The sequence below is a fragment of the Thalassophryne amazonica genome, chromosome 13, assembly GCF_902500255.1.
Source record: "Thalassophryne amazonica chromosome 13, fThaAma1.1, whole genome shotgun sequence".
In the NCBI taxonomy this organism is placed as follows: Eukaryota; Metazoa; Chordata; class Actinopteri; order Batrachoidiformes; family Batrachoididae; genus Thalassophryne; species Thalassophryne amazonica.
The window spans coordinates 56,932,997-56,953,651 of NC_047115.1; the positions used below are offsets into that span (position 1 = coordinate 56,932,997).

The 20,655-nt window shown below is 41.8% G+C and overlaps 1 protein-coding gene across 12 annotated transcripts in view; it reads left to right on the plus strand.

The window, feature by feature from the left end:
- Positions 1 to 20,655, plus strand: part of adgrb3 (adhesion G protein-coupled receptor B3) — a 463,324-nt gene that overhangs the window by 324,938 nt on the left and 117,731 nt on the right. For all 12 annotated transcript variants that reach the window (XM_034184737.1, XM_034184736.1, XM_034184743.1 and 9 more), the window contains one exon: positions 5,223 to 5,331. In XM_034184737.1, the coding sequence (XP_034040628.1) occupies positions 5,223 to 5,331 (109 nt within the window). The remainder of the gene's footprint in view (positions 1 to 5,222; positions 5,332 to 20,655) is intronic.

A 20,655-nucleotide genomic window follows, 5' to 3' on the forward strand; every position in this document is an offset into this window, starting at 1 on the left:
CTTGTTCCTCCTTGTGTTTCATAGATCATCTTAAAGCGTAAACATCATATGACCAAGCAGCACAGTGAGGACAAAAAATAACTTTTATTTAAGAGACAAAATATTGCAGGGACTATCTGTATGCTGCAAGTGTATATATTAAAATTCATATTAGAAAAAAAAACAGCATTTTTGGCTGCTCGGTTCATTTGTCTTACGCTGAAGTGCCAGTGGTGGGTGAAACCCTGACATCATATATATCTGACGGAGTCGCCATCTGTGACGGCCTTAGAGGTCATCTGCTCTGTTGTCACTTTCGACTTAAATTAGATATCAGCTACACTGACACATGACTGAGTGAAATCAGTTTGATCCCCGTCTTTGTCTCCATTTCTCCACGCCTATCTTAAACGAAGTTCAGGCAGTTCAAACGGCTCGGGGAGCGTCAGTCCTGGCTGTCTCTCTGCAGGCAGTAATTAGGTGCTTACTCACTGCAGCTTGAGTTTGGCAGGTCCTAAAGGTAGGCTTTCGGTGTGAAGAGCTCAAAATGAGCAATGACTTTGACGGGGATCCTTTACAAATAGGGAGGAAAAGCTGCCGCGGCAAACTGAGCGACGAGTGGCAAATCGGGGGTCGATCAGTTTGTGGGGGGTGGGGTGGGGGAGATCTTTGATAAGATGCTTGAGTTTGCCTCACCTGTTGCTACTTTTCTTGCCTAAACAAGTGTTCTCAGCCAACTCGATTTTCTGAGCGCCCACAAACCGGCGCGCCCGCAGACGCTGAAAACGCCGGCATGGAACGCCTCACTGTATTCGCTGCATTTCCACTGGCTGTGGAATTGGCTGTGCGCACAGATCACTATATATTCACCTCCTGTCACTGTTACCATGGCGAGGAAAGGAAGAGCTCCATCGACACGAGCTCCACCGCAGCCATTTCCCCATGCTGCTTTCACATCTCACGGTTGCCATAGAGACCAGAGGAGCGAACATGACTGCAATGTGCGTCAGACATGGCGGAAGGGGCGACGTGATGAGCCCCCCCACACCACCCCACCCCCACCGCCATCACCACCCACCATCTCGCTATGGCTTTCACTCTGCTATGTCAGAACATCTAAACTTCAGCATCAGTGAGTCGCTTGCCACGCTCAGTGCAGACGTGTGTAGGAGCACGTTTAAAAACACACAGAGCATAAGGCGTTGGCGTCAGCGAGCAGAAATAAATACCTGCCCTAGGTGCTGATTGGAATATCAACACAGCGATGCGTCGACTGCTAAATGTAACTCAAAGGTTTTTCTAATTGTGTGACATCATCGCACGTGCAGAGAAGTGCTGCAATAATAATAATGCAAGCATGCTCATGTATGTGTACAGTGTGCAGCTTAGTCTGACTTTCACTGATATGGCCATTCTCTAAGTCCAAGAACTAAACTGGTGGCCCCTACATAAAAGATCTGTTATTAGATCAGACCTGTTACCACGTGAAGTGAAGCCAGGACACCAATCCAATCCTTTGAAGCTCAACTGTTGGATTAGCATGCCTTTGATTTGTTGACTTGGAGGAGAGCTGCCCTGATAGGATCCCAGTGAAACCAGCTGTGGAGCTGTCCATGGTGCTGAATTCCTGCATTTACTCGCTGGTGGCTGATCTCCATGAAGCAGCAAATGAACCCGGGCAATCTCCCTTGGCTTGGCAGAGTGTGTCAGGAGGGAAGCCAACCAGCAACTGTGTGTGAACCCCATTGGTTATATCTGTCATGATGGATGCAAGTGCTGCATGCACAGTTTTGTCATTTGGTCAGTTGACAGTTCTTGGGAGATTTATTTATGTATTTATTTATTCATGTGATCAAAACAAATTTCAGCGTTATTCGTATTTTCAGCATTTTCATGATAATATAATCATCTATGGGCAGCACGGTAGCTTAGTGGTTAGCACTGTTGCCTCACAGTGAGAAGGTCATGGGTTGTGGCCTTTCTGTGAGGAGTTTGCATGTTCTCCCTGTGTTTGTGTGGGTTTCCTCCAGGTGCTCCGGTTTCCTCCCACATCCAAAGACATGCAGGTTAGGTGGATTGGAATCTTTAAATTGTCAGTAGGTGTGTGAGTGGGTGTGAATGTGTGTGTCTGTTTGTGGCCCTGTGACAGACTGGCGTCCTGTCCTGGGTGTACCCCGCCTCACGCTCTATGACTACTGGGATTGGCTCCAGCCCCCTGCGACCCTTAATTGGACTAATTGGTTGAAGATGAGTGTGAGTGAGTGAGTGAGTGAGTGAGTGAGTGAGTGAGTGAGTGAGTGAGTGAGTGAGTGAGTGAGTGAGTGAGTGAGTGAGTGAGTGAGTGAGTGAGTGAGTGAGTGATAATCATCTGTTATGCTCTGGCTTCCTCCCACATCCAAAGACATGGAGGGTAGGTGAACTGGAAATTTTTTGACTGTAGGTGTGTGTGCGGCTGTGAATGTGTTTGTTTGTATACATGTGGCTCTGCGACAGACTGGCGTCCTGTCCAGGTTGTATGCTGCCTCATGCCCTATGACTGCTGGGATAGGCTCCAGTCCCCTTATGACCCTTAATTGAAGTGAACAGGTATAGAAAATGGATGGATGGAATTGTAATTTTTATTACAAAATTTTACTGATGTGAAAGAATCTTTGAAAAAGCTTCAATTTTAGTCTTGAATAGGTATATGTGCAATCAATCGAGCAGCACAGTCTCATTTGAGGGTGGGCACTAAAGGGGGAAAATATGACGCATATGATGTAATTTCTCTACTACCAGGGACAGAAACACAGCACTTTCTCTGAGATTTTGGGCAGATTGCATGCAAAGAAAGTGAAAAGACAAAAAAGTGACAATGTGGTGGAAAGTGGACATGTGTTGCGGTTTGTTTATGACCTGGAGCTCAAACATGTCGAGGCGGTTGTACAGGCGAGAGGATGCACCTACTCTGGTTAGCTGTGTAGGCTAACACTTACGACACAGCGTCTCCCATTTGCCTCGTCTTCAACAATATCCCTACAACATTATTCTGTTTGAATAAAAATAGTGTTTATTTTTATGTTAGTTTGTGAGCTGAACTGCAGTTACTCATATTCAGTAACTTGGAACTGACCTTGAAGGCATCCTCTGATTTGATTAATGACATCCAGTTGTACAAATGATGCTTCTGTTCTGTTGTATTCAAGGGTAAATGTTATCTTTGTATTTTTTTACTTTTGTTATGTCATAGATATTTTTATGGAAGCCGGAGTTAAAGACGATCAATTTTCAGTTTTACATTGAAAACTTTACAAACATCTTACGCACCCCAAGTGGTTCTAAATACTCATATATATGTATGTATGTGTTTTATGATTTTATTTATTCCTCAGTATACACTGAGGAACACTAAAGACCAAATCAGAAATTTATAAATGTTAATTTTAAAAAGTAAGTAAAGTTTATTTGTATAGCACCTTTAAGATAAAGTCACAAAGTGCTGTACAGTGAAAAATATAAAACAGAAACACAGAAATAAAAAACAGTGGTAATGTAAAACTAGTTAAAAGCAACCCCGTACAAGTGGGTCTTGAGCTTTTCTTTGAAAGTTCCAAGAGAGTCCACAGAATGTAGATGCAGTGGCAGTGCATTCCACAGGCTGGGAGCCACAACCTCAAATGCACAGTCCCTTTTGGTCTTCAGTCTTGACCGAGGTACAACCAACAGGTTCTGGTCTGAGGACCTCAGAGACCTGCTTGTTGCATAAGGATGTAGCGTGGTATTTTACCTGTACAGAGCTCTAAAAGCCACCACCAATATCTGAAATTGCAGTCTGAACTGAATGGGGAGCCAACGCAATAGACCTGTTCAAAATGTCAAATGTGACAAAATCTTTTGGGCCACATGTTGTTCTTGTTCCACTAATAAAATAAAATATCTCTGCCAAATTTTATTGTAATCGGACATTGTTTAGGGGTCTTACACAAAGTAACAATTTTCCCCAAACAAGCAATGTAGTAATCCAGCAATTCCAGTAATGTTCTCCTCTGGGTGACCAATCAACCACCAATTTTTTGCAGTTACAAATCATCACATGTACCTGTAAAAGAAAAATAATGGCATCAAAGTCTTCTCCTGTTAGGGTGACGTTGCCGTGCCAGCAGAGGGAGAGGAAAATGTGTCACTCTAGGGGAACCTCTAAATCTTATCTGACTGAGTTCAAATTTGGTCTGCACCTATAAAACCTCAAGTGGAACAAAAACATGTGGCCCGAAGTCTCTCACAACTTTTATTTTTTGACTATATAACATGAACAGTCCTACAATGCAAAGAGGACAGAATGGGTGTGATACCTCTTAGATGACCTTGTAAGAAGCCTTGCAGGTGCATTCTGGATCATTTGTAAGTGATCCAGAGAAGACCTACAGAGGCTAGGGATCAGCGAAATACAATAGTCAAGACGTGATGAAATAAAAGCATGGATGATCATTTCCAGCTCAGTTTGAGAGACAACAAACTTGTGTCAAAATTGAGAGCCTGGTGAAATGTAATACCCAGATTTCTGACTGCAATAGTGAAAAGTTGACAGAGAGCCAATCGTTCTTAATCACTGAAGGAACAAACTCCTCAGGGGCACAAACAAGAACTTCAGTTTTTGCTGTATTAAGTGACACATAGTTAGCAGCCATCCAGTTTTTACAACATTAACACATCTTTGAAGGACAGATACCTTAGTAACATTTTGTGGAGGAAAGGAGATGTACAGCTGTATGTCATCTCCATAACAATGATATGAGACATTGTCAAAATAATTTAAAATGTGTCCAAGTGGGAGCAAATACAATGCAAATATAAAATAGGTCCCAGAATGGAACCTTGGGGCACACCACAGGACAGAATGGCAGAAGAGGATGTATATGTAACTGCAGCAACTGAGAAACTCCTGTTAGAGAGATAGGATAAAAAACAATCTACACAGTAAATTTTCCTGAGTAAAATTTACTCTGCTGGAATAACATTTGGTCCCAGTCTAAATAGAGTAAAATACACTCTATTATAAAGTGAAATCAGCTCTAGCGTCTTGTCAAATCAAGTGTTTCTACTCCAATAAGAGTTGATTTTAGAAAGAAAAATGTAGTCAGCACAATTTCTTTATGACTTGCCTCTTGTTCTTTTCTTAAATGCATTATTTGCATTTCAGCTTTTTTCCCCAAGTACATTCATGGCAGAAGAGTGGCTGTGACTTTGTCTTATTTATTGTCCAGATCTATCCAGGAGCAGTGGAGCTCATGCAGGTCATAGAGGAATTCATCCATATCGTTGGCTTGGGCATGAAGGATTTTCATAACGCCTATTTGATGACAGGAAACCTGGGTAAGAATAAACTGTTTCCTCTTCACCCGTGACCACTGGGTTGTGTCAAGCATTTATTTCTGATTGACACAAACAGATAATCCCCATTCTCTCCTGACTCTTTGAGCTAGATTCCTCAACCTTGTTAATTTAAGATAAATGCACAGTAAGGTCAGGTGAGTAAAATAACAGCAAATCAATAATGTCAATTAAAACTGAGCTTGTGGTCTTAATGTCCTCAGTTCCTATGACATAATTTAACAGGCCATCCAGTATTAACAGCATATTCAGTGCAGTAACCTCTATAAACTATTTATCTGAATAGTTGATGATGAATAAACTAATGAATGAATAAACTTAATCATTCATTCCTATAATACTGTCTTGACATTGCTATAATACTGTCACATTTTCATGTGCAGTACAACCATGAAAAAAATTAATTGAAAGCTGTTGCGCTACTCCATTTTTTATTATTTATTTATTTATTTTGCTTGAATGAAGGGCATGCAGTACAAACTCAAGTACAAAAAATATTCCTGTAATACTGTCACATTTTCATGTGCAGTACAAGCATGAAAAATATTAGTTGAAAGCTGTTGCGCTATTCAATTATTAATTAATTTATTTATTTAACATTTGTGTTTAAAAAAATCAGCACCACTGTGATCTCGTTCCTTAATATTTAAAGCTATAGGTCCACCGAAATTTCACTAAAATGACAACATTTAGTTTCTACTAAAAATCCAAGCATTATAATGTCTGTTTATTTTAGAAACGTCTTGTAAAATTACAGCTCATTTTAATACAGAGAACATATTTATCTGAGGGGAGAATTCCATAACAAATATTTTATTTTCCTTTTCACACCATCTCCAAGAGAGTGTGCACATCCATGAGCTTTTGAAATGACTCCAAGTTACTTTTGACCGCGGGTGATGCGCGCACATGTAGCATGCACGCTGCCACCTAAGAGGTGTTTTGTAAATCATTTCAGAGGCAGCTTAACTACAATTTCCATAACAATGGTGCATTTTGTGATAAAAGCATCAAATTTGGCACACATATTCTAAATGAACTAATTTTGTTTTCAGATATAGAGCCTCCCTGGAGGCGACCTCTAATAAGCTACAGGGGTCAGTAAAGATATACACAGGGGTCAGAATTTTAAAATGCTCCAATCATATTGAAAACTATACCACATTATTTGTCTGATCATAACAATTCCAAAAAGTATAGTTTGGACTATCAGTGACTGAATGTTCTGGAGATATGAGGCAAAAACAACAAATATGGTGACAAACGTTAGTTTCAGTTTGTACAGGGGTCAAAATTAAAGTTGTTCCAATTTTGGTAAAAAAATTATGCAAATTATTGGTTGCGTTAATAGCATTTCAAAAAGGAATAGTTTGCACCATCTGTCATGCTTAGTTATCATGTTATGGGTAACATGTCACATGTCATAGAATCCAATGGATGTCAAAATTGTTTGACCTTTACTTTGGAGACCAAACATTCAACACAGTCAAAACTAATCAATTTTTTAATCCTTTCATTTCAATGAATAAATTGCATCACTTTTTACCAAAATTGGAGCAACTTTAACTTTTGACCCCTGTACAAACTGAAACTGACCTCTGTCACCATTTTTGCTGTTTTTACCCCATAACTCCAGAACATTCAGGCATAGATGGTCAAAGCTATACCTTTTTGTAATTGTTATGATTGGACAAATAATGTGGTATAGTTTTCAACATGATTGGAGCATTTTAGAATTTTGACCACTGTGTAATTATTTTTTGACCCCTGTAGCTCATTAGAGGTCAGCTCCAGTATGGCCCCATATCTGAAAATAAACATTTGTTAATTTAGAATATGTGTGCCAAATTTGATGATTTTATCCAAGAATGCACAATTGTTTTGCTCTGCCGCCCCACTATTAATTGGACTAAGATGAGTGTGTGTGTGTGTGGTTAGAGGGTTGTTGGTGACCCATAATTGATAGATAGATAGATAGATAGATAGATAGATAGATAGATAGATAGATAGATAGATAGATAGATAGATAGATAGATAGATATTGCATTTGTATGTGTGTGTGTGATTTGTTTCAAACTGGATTAATAAAATAAAATGAATTAATTGCGTTCAGCATTGCATTCTTTGCTGTCTTTTTAGAAACTTTCTGAGGCAGCAGAAGAAAGTTTGCCAGTTTCTTGTAAGAACCCATGAAATGTGCTGTATTTTTGACAATCAAATTATAACTTGCTCTGTGAAGCTGTAATGAGCTTGCTTAAAAATTATATCTGCACCACGTAGTCCTCTTATAGCTCCTCTTAAAATAAAATAAAATAAATCCTCTCTGTATGACTTGTTGAGCAATATTTCTCTTCCTCATGTGCTTGTGGGTTCTTTTTACCTCTGTGGTACAGTCTCTTGGATGAACATTTGTCTTGTTTAGTAGTGTCTTATTGGAATGGAAAATAGATCTGACGTGATTGTGAGCTTGTACATATGTGTCAAAATGCAATTTCTCTGGAGAAGTGAGGTTTCTTTTTGTATTCCTTACAATAGTTGGCATTTTACCCACTTAAAGCAAACACTTGTATGCAATGGTTCTTTATGGTGTATGATTTTCAAATTGATGAATAGGCAGCTCTCAACAACAGCATACAAAACACAGCACAATGAATGCAACGATCAAAATCCCATTATCAAACACTGTTAGAGGCAAGTTAAAAGGCTTGAGTGCCTCTTTCACAATCCGTGCTCTAAGTTTGACTTAATGGTAACTGTCCAATTGTCTTGCCACTGAGTCATCTTTTGAAAAGCCATTAACGCATGACGCATACGTAATTTTCAATTCATTCAATAAAAATGACTAAATTGACTGTCGATTTGTTTTTCCAAATTCAAACCAAATGTCAATAGTGCATATTGCACGGCTATACGTACATACATGTAGACAGCCTATAATGCTGCAGCGTGATGCTGCATTCATGTGTCGAGTGTAGGAAAACTATCATGCCATGCATCACAGCAAAGATACTGTCATCTGCAGCAGAAGACTATAGTTGAATGTGTAAGAAGTAGGGTTGGATATCAAGAACCGGTTCTTTTCGAGTAGCGTTAAGAAATGATTCGATCCACCGATATCAATAGTCTTTTTGCCTAACGATTCCCTTATCGGTCCTTCAGACCAGCCGTTGTTTTGGAGGGTGTTTCTCGGGAAAATGATCATTTCTCTGCATTGATTACAGACCCTGGAGCGGTTCTGTAATCAACTGCTTCTGCAGCGCGACTCCACTTTGAAGGATGATTCAATGAAGCAATGTTTTGATCTGCTGGCTCGTTGGTTCTTTGTTTTACTTCGCTTTATCTTAATTTTTCCCCTGCTAAAACCCTAAAGAGCTTATGTCTGTGAGTAATATTTACCCTTTTTTTGTTAAACCAACCTGTTATGGTCTTCTGAAACAGTTGATGGATGTATTTTATAACTTAAAAACGGGACTGATGCTAACGCTTTAGTATGTCGATGGCATTTTCAATGTTAAAGTTAGCATTAGCTGTTCGCATCTCAGCACGTTTGTGTGCATTTGTTTTCTGTGTAATAATTAATGGCTCAGCGTTTGTTGTCGTAAAACAGTCAAATGTATTAAAAATTGTAATTTTTTTATTTATTTTTATTTATGTCTTAATAATAATAATAATAATAATAGCAACAACAACAGCAATAATAGTAATAATAACTCTTCAGAAGAGGCAAGTCAGCTGCTTAGCCCCTATCAAAGCCATTAAAATGTGAAAATTGAGTCACTTTTGTGTGGATTAAAGTCACTAACTGGGACTCGTGTCTTGTTGCAGTCAAGAAACGAGAATCATCCTCCATCCAGTTGCTCCAAACGCTGCTTTGCTCTCTGCAGAGACAGAGTCTGCTCTGAATTAGTAACTTCAAAACGAATCACCGCTTTAAATAAAATGACACCTCTTTCCAAAGGCTGTAATACAGACAATAAACTACAATCGACAAAACCGTTTTTTTCTCCCAAAATTAGACATCCTGCATTCTTTATGAATTACATCCAAGAGCTCAGCTCAGATGTATGGAAAGACATTCATGCCAATAATGTCTGAAAAGCAATGCTTTTGATAAAAACTACAGATTTTGTTTATTTCTATTTATGTTCAGAGATCAAGGATCCACCATGTAGAGTTTATTTATGTCCAGAGTTTAGGGATCCAGTGACCAATTTCATATTTATTTACTTTAAGACTCAATAAAATGTTGTTGACATAGAAAACCTGTAAAGCCTACTTTTAGTACACAGAAAATTCACAAGAGGTATCAATAAGGGAATCGATAAGGAATCGGATCGATAAGCGGAATTGATAATGGTATCAATGTCGATAAAATCTTATCAATACTCATCCCTAGTAAGAAGTGTTCATGAACTTATTATTGTTATTGCTTAATGCTGACAAATTACACTTTATTTGTTGTCTTTCTGATGCTTGATTCTGCTTTTTTCTTTTCTCTCTGTTTGAGGTGCAGCTCCATCCAGAGATGGGTGTGGTGTCTGTTCCAGAAACCATCTTGTGCACCAACAGCATTTCCTGTATGTTCGTTTTGTGAATTGTTTTGTAATTTGTGTCTGTAGCATGGCCCAAGGTCACTCCTTTGAGTCTGGTCTGCTTGAGGTTTCTTCCGCAGAGGGAGTTTTTCCTTACCACTGTTACTCTGGGGGTTGATAAGGTTAGACCTTACTTGTGTGGAGCACCTTGAGGCAACCTTGTTGTGATTTGGTGCTATATAAAAGAAAATAAATAAATAAATTGAAATTAGTTTTTATTGTCTTGGTTTATTTATTTATTTATTTGGTTAATTTATTATTTGTTTCCAGAGTATTGCTGTTAGTGTTTTTTGTTTGTTTGTTTGTTTGTTTTACTTTAATGTTTTTTGTGATTTCCTCACTCTTGTTGAACATGTCCCTGCTTGGTTTTCTTTACATGACTTGCACAACTTAAACTGCAATATTTAAATGTCAGAGCTTGTTTGTTCGTCTTGATTTTTTTTTATTGTTCTCATTTTGTGTTTACCTGTTGATTATGATGCCTGTCATTTGCTCAAACTATATAACCTGCACAATCTGAACAACTACACTGATTGTTACAGATGTATCTTTTGTTTCTTTCTGTTCATTCATGGTGAAAATGTCCCTAATGGATCAGTTCACAAGATTTTTACATCTTAAAATCACTGGATTCACTATTATAGTTAGTTAGTTTGTTGGTTGGCTTTGGATTTCATCACTTACTGACTGGCATATCTAGTCTTCAAAGGCAAGGTCAGTCCCCCTGAACATCTGTAATAAAATCAGGAAAGACATCTGGTGCAAAGCCTGTGCCAAATGAACATGTTGATCCACACTGTATCCACTGTGGTTGCCCAAAGAAACACAGGAGCTGGCAAAAGAATTGCACAAATACTTTTATGTTTAACTATTGAATACATGTAATGTGTTTTCACCCCATGCAGGCAACCATTAGCTTCACTTGATACATTTAGATGTGAAATATATGTCCAGAGACTTCAAAAATTTGAACAAGTGCCCCATTATAGTGAATATTGTGTATTTATGCTTATTTTGTCTGTTGTGATGTTGCTGAATATGAAAGAGCAGCTTGATGGGACAAGTAACCACAATATTATCAAAGACAGATATGATGCTTACTGTGTTAGACAATTTGTAAGTTAATATTTCCTTTACACTGCACTGTGAAGAGCAGAAATGTATAGTAGGAAAAATGAAGCTGCAGTATAGACTACGCCTAGACTATTGTAATTTCTTTTGCTTTGGTCTCCCTCTGAATCTGGTAGCGCGGCTTCAGATGGTCTAAAACACAGCGGCTAGGCTGCTTATGAACACTAAGAAACGTGAGCACATCACACCGGTCCTAGCCCCCCTGCACTGGCTCCCAGTCTAGTCTAGGATTCAATTTAATATTCTATTGATGGTGTTTAAGGCCATTAACTTCATGGCCCCCAGTTATATGGCTGATCTCATCCATTTGAAGGTACACAGTAAAATCACCAGTGTTAGTTTTACACTGATGATTTTACTGTCTAGCTACCAGGTGTTCTAGATCTTACAGCCAAGGTCTTCCTCATGTCCTGTGGTCCTGGCTTAAACAAAAAGATGACCGAGCTTTTGCAGTTGTTGGTGCTCAGCTGTGGAACCAACTGCCACTTGACAATAGAAATACCCCCTGAATTAGTTTTACACCCATGCTCAAAACATATCTTTTTACTCTGGCTTTTCTCACATTTTAATGGTCTTACCTTGTTATGTCTGTAATTTAATTGTTGTCTCTCCATGTCGGTTGAGTTTAAATTGTTGATTTGTAAGCGTACTTTACTTATTATTTTCTCACTTAATGGATTATGTACAGCACTTTGATCAGTGTGAGCTGTGTTTAAATGTGCTATACAAATACATTTTACTTACTTACTTTGAAATCATGTTATCACAAATCACTGTCATTGCCTTCAGCATACAGCTAATTTGTCATTATCGATTCATATAATGTTGAAATTTTAATACATCTGAGGTGCAGTGCATTCTATCTTGGTAAACCTGAAAGTGTTATAGGCTTGAAGCTCATTATGTATGGAATCTTACATGCAAGCAATTTGTACAAGTGGCCACCAGGACCCTGCAATTAGCAACAAGGCTTCACAGGTAACTGCCTTTATTTTAAGTTGTGGCCATTTCTTATGTTAAAAGGTGCCATCAACCCCAAAGAAATACTTCACTGGTCCTCAGCTGTATCTACAAGTATAAACCCAAAATACAGAGTTGAAGATATGGTAGTTTTCATGGAGAGAGTTACCAGAATGTTGCAAACCCACTCAATGACTCCATAATCCCATGTTTTCTCTGCTAATCACAGAATATAATAATATGCAAAAGTATTATGCTCTCCTGTATATATACAGGAAAGAAAAAAAATGCAAGAAATGTAAGATCCAGGCTTTCAAAGAATTGGACTTGGCAAGACTTGTAGAGACCTTCTTGCCTCCAGGTGCTCAGCCTTTGAGATCAAGAGATGCCTCGGGAGAATGTCTGGGATCATCAGGTCAATGGACAGAGGTGTTTGGCGATGTCAGTATCTTTGAAGGAAAACTCTCAAGGTCCAAGTCTTTAGTGTCCAGGTCCTTCCTGTCTTGCTGTACAGTTGTGAAACTTGGACGCTAACCAATGTTCTGAGTCAGTGACTGGTTGTCTTTGATACTATGTCTCTTTGAAGGATCCTAGGGTACTGCTAGAATGAGTTTGTATCAAATGGACAGTTACTTTGGTAGACTCAGATGTGGAGTATCACTTACATTGTGAGAAAATGTCATCTACTACATATATTTTTGGCCATGTTGTGTGTTTTTCTGCACATAGGTACCTCAGTGTTGTGGACCCCAGTGGCTGGAGACATCCAAGGGGATGCATACAATACATTTCACCTGCATGGTAAATTTTGCAGAGTAAAATTTACTCTGCTGGGATAACATTTGGTCCCATTCTAAATAGAGTAAAATACACTCTACTATCGAATGAAATCAGCTCTACCGTCTTGTCAAATCAAGTGTTTCTACTCCAATAAGAGTTGATTTTACACTGTGGCAGAGTTGATTTAGCACTGTGATAGAGTATATTTAACTCTATTTGGACTGGGACCAAATGTTATCCCAGCAGAGTAAATTTTACTCTGCAAAATTTACTGTGTGCCTGAAACAGACAGATGGTTACTTTCAGGAGATGGAGATGGAGATGGACTGGTTTGTTTGTCATGGTTGCCACCAGGACCCAGGACAGTTCCATTGTGTTGTGGATATGCACAGTAAAATCACCAGTGTTAAATATGGTCCTACTGTGCTCAGAGTGGGACCATATGCACACTGTCAGTGTTAATTTAACACTGTCAGTGTTGGTTTTACACTGGTGATTTTACTGTGATGCTCCCATAAAAAATAAACTTGCACATGTAGTACTTTGTGCAAAGTTTCAATTAAGTTTTAATTAATTACTACACATGATTTTCCATCTGCAAGTCACCCTCTTGATTCAGTTGTGTAAATCTCCTACTCAGTGAAGGTAAGTGCTAGAAAGCAGATTACTGTGCAGTCAGACAGAAACAGAACACATTTTTGAAGGGGATTTCTGGGGGAGGGGGGCGGTCGGGGAGGATAGTTGCACAGAGATTTGGGAGGCATGTGGCTGTTTAGCAATTATTTGAAGACGTGACGGTAATGAGCTGCCACTGCAAGCATCATCTGCAACCTTATTAGCTTGGCAAGAAATATATATATATATATATATATATATATATATATATATATATATATATATGGAGAGAGGAAATCCAAGTGGAGCAACATACCAAGTATTTACCACTTTCCTACCAGATTAATATTCTTTAATTGCCATTTCTAACAATAACATTACTCATGTTATTGTGGAAAAAAAAGTCCCCATCTTGTGTTTGGGAGTTTTAATAATGTTAAGCTGCCATGATTGACAATTTACAGGTTAATTATTTTATCCCTGCATGCAGCTCAGGAATTGGTCGGCAGCCATACTGTAATTACAGCTCACACCCCGGAACCTTGATGGCCATGTGGGCCTTTTGATTAAGTGAATGGAAGGTTTTGTGGATACACTGGTGTAAGCCAAGTACAGAGTATCTGGCTGAGTAAGATATTGCAGCATCATTTTGTCAATAATTTATGGTATCCTCTTGACACCAAGATAAATACTTGCTGTCACAGTATCATCCTCTGTCTTTAGCCAAATAACCTTGTTTGTGAAAGCTCGGCACTTCAGCAACTTCTCATCTGTCCTTTAAAGCAAGTGCTCGGAAGACCAACGGAAGCTTGAGGCAACAAAATGGAAATGCTGTACAATTATAAACGTTACACATTTTGAACTGGCTCATTTTGGACTGAGAGGCTGTCTCAACACTAACCGTAATCAATGGCAGTTCTATTTGCAGTACATACATACGATGCTGCCCCAAATGATCATTGATTCATTTTTGTTCTTTGACTTGCACAATTTACTTAATGCGGGATCTCATATGAAGACTTAATGAGCAGTGGTATAATTTCCTGTTATCAAAATGAGCCAAACAAAATACTCCCAGAGCACTGAATCAGTTCCCGGACCATCACCAACCCAAATGATCATTTTATTTGTGCTCTCCAGGCCCATCAGGCAAGTGTAAAGCTCCATTTACCTGCAGAATTGCCCAGAAATGTCTAAAGAACCCTTCCTGGCATCCTATGGTGTCTCATGGTGTGCCCCGTGACTAAAACCACCCACCTACAATGGATACTACCAACATCTGCTGCTGTGAATAACCCTCTTTGCACATAGCTGTGATTCCGTGCCTGCTTTTGGATTATCACAAACACATAGACACACCTTTGCCGTCGGAGTTTTCACTGGAACATGGCATCTTGCCAGGATTCAAATTGTATTACTGGCAGAGCAGAAGGAACAATGGCGCTTTTGCATCAGTGGAAGGATTAGCCTCAGATTCCCCTCACTGAAGCACCGGCTGACTAGGACCGTACATGATAGCTGGTAGAGAAGAGTGTCAATTTGTCCATGCCTTGTAATGCTGAGACCTTCTCAGTTGATCCTGGATTTTTTCTTGTCAGTGTCTTATTGCCTGGTCTGATACTTTGAGGCATCTCAGCAGGGATGTGTGAAAAGGAAGTGGTGATTAGGGAGTTTACCTGTCAGGCTGACATATGTCAGGTGCCATCTGCATCTCAACAGGAGGATTTTACACTTCAACATTAAAGAGCCAAAATCAGAATTTTAGGAGAGTCTGAATTACTACCTGACAATATATCAACCTGAGTTTGATTCTTGGTCAAACATATCTTAAATCTTGTTGATCTATAGTAAACAGTGTGACGCATACAGCGCAAGTGCACTGAAGGTACCAATTGCACTTTGCATAATCTGTGCACAAAGTGAGTTGTTTAGTCTCTTAATTAGTCATTGGTGGTTTTGGGTGGAGAATGAATGAAACCATTCTGATACGTTTGCAACGATGGTCCAAGTCATTGAGGATGCTGGTGCTGTGTCTTAATGTATTGTGAGATTTGCTGAACTCCTTGAATTAAAGCTAAACACTACAAGCATGTCTTGAATGTTTCATTTCAAATCCACTGTGATAGTGTGCACAGAAAGGGAAAAGGAACCCACACAACCACAGGGAGAACATGCAAAGTCCACACAGAATTGACCAGGTTGGATATGAAGCTGGGGTCTTATGGCTTTGAGACACTAAGGCACTGTGCCACCCAAATGCTTGTGCCACTGTCTGGTTACTTATGGATCTGACTGTAGCTGCTAAACATTCATTTTATAGTGAAATGTGTGCCCCCCCCCCCCCCCCCCCCCCAGTTTCCTGTTCTACAACAAAATGTGAAAAGTCAAGTAATACACCGTATATAACCTTTTTAATGAGAAAACTAGTTCCTTGATGGTCAAGGTCAAATGTGGGGAAAAAAAATATCAAGTTTTCTGCCATAAATCAGCTCTCAGTTGAGTTGTAACTTCTGCAACTTGTTTGGCAGCACTGTGGCTTAGTGGTTAGCACTGTTGCTGTTGGGGAAGTGTAATGACACGGACCCACAACAGGGGGCACAAATGAACGGTCAATAGATAGTCCAATAAATACAATTTATTGTGGCAAATGTGCACAACAGGTCGAATACTGCTTTTTGACAGTCAATTACAAAATACAACAGGTGACGTGTGGGCAGGCCCGAGGGTAGGAGACGCCTATCCAGAGAAGAGCCGGGGCCCACAAGGTTCCGCCGCCAATGAAGACCTGCAGTACACCGAAGCCACCAAGTCCCGAGTCCCCAGGTGGCCTCTACTTCAGCTGTCAGATCTGGTACTGCTGGCAGGAACAAAAACAGGTTAATGGTGGGTGTGTGGACACCCAGTAAGCAGTCAGCAACTCACAGTGTTTATCCACTTGGAGGGAACACCTCCAAGTGGATAACTCTGGAACCAGTTGGAACCAGTTAATGGCAGAGCCTGAAGTACTACTTAACGTAAGTGGAATGAGGAGTGAAGATCGTCACTCCCCCACCGTCCACAAACCCAGCTCCAGCTGTAAGTAGAGTTCCAGGTACTCCTGCAAAAAGTTCAGAACAAACAAGGTATGTGTGTTCGGCACAGAAACAACGGCTGAGAGAATTACCTGAGTGGTAAACTGATATCTCGGCAGAGATGTGGTGTCTCCTCCAGGCTTTTATGGTGCAGTGATGATGATTACTGACAGCTGGTAGTCCTGGCTCCTGGGTGGTGACTGCGCCCTCTGGTGCCTGAAACCCGACTACAGGAAGGGTGCCCTCTGGCGTTGGCCAGCAGTACTTCCTCTTTGGGCGGCCCACATAATAGGACCCCCCCCTCAATGGGCGCCTCCTGGCACCCGACCTGGCTTGTCGGGGTGTCGCTGGTAGAACTCGGCCAGGAGGGCCGGGTCCAGGATGAAGCTCCTCTTCACCCAGGAGCGTTCTTCAGGTCCATAACCCTCCCAGTCCACCAGATATTGGAGACCCCGACCCCTCCGGCGAACATCCAGGAGCCTGCGGACAGTCCACGCAGGCTCGCCGTCGATGATGCGGGCAGGAGGTGGCGCAGGTCCGGGGGTGCAAAGGTCCAAGGTGTGGTATGGTTTGATCTTGGAGACATGAAAAACAGGATGGATCCGCAGTGAAGCTGGGAGTTTCAGCTTCACTGCGGCTGGACTGATGACTTCGGTGATCTTGTAAGCTCCAATATACCTGTCCGTCACTTTTTGCGACTCCGTGTTGAGAGGAATGTTCTTTGTTGACAGCCAGACCTCCTGCCCGGGCTGATATTCCGGGGCCGGGTCATGTCGGCGGTCTGCATGGCTCTTCGCCCTCGTCCGGGCTTTCAGCAGGGCAGAGCGGGCTGTACGCCACACCCGACGGCACCTCCTGAGGTGGGCCTGGACCGAGGGAACCCCGACCTCTCCCTCCACAGCCGGAAACAATGGGGGCTGGTACCCCAAACACGCTTCAAATGGGGAGAGGCCGGTTGCTGATGAAACTTGACTTTTATGAGCGTACTCGATCCAGGCCAGATGTTGACGCCAGGCCGTCGGGTGCGCGGAGGTCATACACCGCAGGGCCTGTTCCAGCTCTTGATTAGCCTGCTCTGCTTGTCCGTTGGTCTGTGGGTGGTACCCGGACGAAAGGCTCACGGTGGCCCCCAGTTCCCTGCAGAAACTCCTCCAGACCTGGGAGGAGAACTGAGGACCACGATCCGAGATGATGTTCGTAGGGATACCATGTAGACGTATGACGTGGTGGACCAGGAGGTTTGCAGTCTCCTGGGCCGACGGGAGCTTCGGGAGGGCCACGAAGTGGGCCGCCTTGGAGAACCGGTCCACTATCGTCAGGATGGTTGTCATACCCTGGGACGCAGGGAGACCCTGGGGGCGATGAGGCACAGGCAGCGGCTGGAGGAGTCCCTTCTCCGGTTGGTGGACTGCCTTGCCCCTGGCACAGGTGGTACAGGCCCAGACATACTCCCGGACATCGGCTTCCAAAGACGCCCACCAGAACCGCTGCCGGACAACTGCCACGGTCCTCCGCACCCCTGGATGGCAGGCGAGCCTGGAACCATGGTAGAAGTCCAAAACTGCAGTCCTAGCGTCTGGTGGGACGTACGGGTGATGCGTCAGGGCCTCCCTGACAATGTTCTCCACGTCCCATGTCAGTGTGGCGACGATAGTGGACTCCGGGATGATGTTTTCTGGTGGTTCCGACAGCTCTGCTCTGACTTCCTCTTCATGCACCCGGGACAGTGCGTCCGACCACTGGTTCTTAGTCCCGGGGCGATAGGTGATCCTAAAGTCAAAACGGCCAAAAAAAAGAGACCAACGGGCTTGCCTGGGGTTCAGACGCTTAGCGGTCCGGATATACTCCAGGTTCTGATGGTCGGTGAAGACCGTGAATGGAACCACAGCTCCCTCCAACAAGTGTCTCCACTCCTCCAGGGCCTCCTTCACCGCCAGGAGCTCCCGATTGCCGACGTCATAATTCCGCACTGCTGGGGTCAACCTGCGGGAGAAATAGGCACAGGGGTGGAGTACCTTATCGAACTCCCTGCTCTGGGACAGCACAGCTCCTATCCCTGAGTCAGAGGCATCTACTTGCACAACAAACTGGCGGCTAGGATCAGGCTGCACCAGAACTGGCGCAGTAGAGAACCGGCGTTTCAACTCCCTAAACGCGGCTTCTCACTGATCCGACCAGGTGAAGGGAACTTTTGGGGAGGTCAGGGCTGTAAGGGGACCAACAACCTGACTATAGCCCTTGATAAACCTCTGATAGAAATTAGCGAAGCCGAGGAACTGTTGCAGCTTCCTACGGCTTGCCGGTTGGGGCCAATCTCTCACCGCCGCTACCTTGGCCGGATCAGGGGCGATGGAGTTGGAGGAGATTATGAACCCCAGGAAGGACAAAGAAGTCAATCAATCAATCAATCAATTTTATTTATATAGCGCCAAATCACAACAAACAGTTGCCCCAAGGTGCTTTATATTGTAAGGCAAGGCCATACAATAATTACGTAAAAACCCCAACGGTCAAAATGACCCCCTGTGAGCAAGCACTTGGCGACAGTGGGAAGGAAAAACTCCCTTTTAACAGGAAGAAACCTCCAGCAGAACCAGGCTCAGGGAGGGGCAGTCTTCTGCTGGGACTGGTTGGGGCTGAGGGAGAGAACCAGGAAAAAGACATGCTGTGGAGGGGAGCAGAGATCAATCACTAATGATTAAATGCAGAGTGGTGCATACAGAGCAAAAAGAGAGAGAAACACTCAGTGCATCATGGGAACCCCCCAGCAGTCTAAGTCTATAGCAGCATAACTAAGGGATGGTTCAGGGTCACCTGATCCAGCCCTAACTATAAGCTTTAGCAAAAAGGAAAGTTTTAAGCCTAATCTTAAAAGTAGAGAGGGTGTCTGTCTCCCTGATCCGAATTGGGAGCTGGTTCCACAGGAGAGGAGCCTGAAAGCTGAAGGCTCTGCCTCCCATTCTACTCTTACAAACCCTAGGAACTACAAGTAAGCCTGCAGTCTGAGAGCGAAGCGCTCTATTGGGGTGATATGGTACTATGAGGTCCCTAAGATAAGATGGGACCTAATTATTCAAAACCTTATAAGTAAGAAGAAGAATTTTAAATTCTATTCTAGAATTAACAGGAAGCCAATGAAGAGAGGCCAATATGGGTGAGATATGCTCTCTCCTTCTAGTCCCTGTCAGTACTCTAGCTGCAGCATTTTGAATTAACTGAAGGCTTTTCAGGGAACTTTTAGGACAACCTGATAATAATGAATTACAATAGTCCAGCCTAGAGGAAATAAATGCATGAATTAGTTTTTCAGCATCACTCTGAGACAAGACCTTTCTAATTTTAGAGATATTGCATAAATGCAAAAAAGCAGTCCTACATATTTGTTTAATATGCGCTTTGAATGACATATCCTGATCAAAAATGACTCCAAGATTTCTCACAGTATTACTAGAGGTCAGGGTAATGCCATCCAGAGTAAGGATCTGGTTAGACACCATGTTTCTAAGATTTGTGGGGCCAAGTACAATAACTTCAGTTTTATCTGAGTTTAAAAGCAGGAAATTAGAGGTCATCCATGTCTTTATGCCTGTAAGACAATCCTGCAGTTTAGCTCATTGGTGTCTGTCCTCTGGCTTCATGGATAGGTAAAGCTGGGTATCATCTGCATAACAATGAAAATTTAAGCAATGCCGTCTAATAATACTGCCTAAGGGAAGCATGTATAAAGTGAATAAAATTGGTCCTAGCACAGAACCTTGTGGAACTCCATAATTAACCTTAGTCTGTGAAGAAGATTCCGCATTTACATGAACAAATTGTAATCTATTAGATAAATATGATTCAAACCACCGCAGCGCAGTGCCTTTAATACTTATGGCATGCTCTAATCTCTGTAATAAAATTTTATGGTCAACAGTATCAAAAGCAGCACTGAGGTCTAACAGAACAAGCACAGAGATGAGTCCACTGTCTGAGGCCATAAGAAGATCATTTGTAACCTTCACTAATGCTGTTTCTGTACTATGATGAATTCTAAAACCTGACTAAAACTCTTCAAATAGACCATTCCTCTGCAGATGATCAGTTAGCTGTTTTACAACTACCCTTTCAAGAATTTTTGAGAGAAAAGGAAGGTTGGAGATTGGCCTATAATTAGC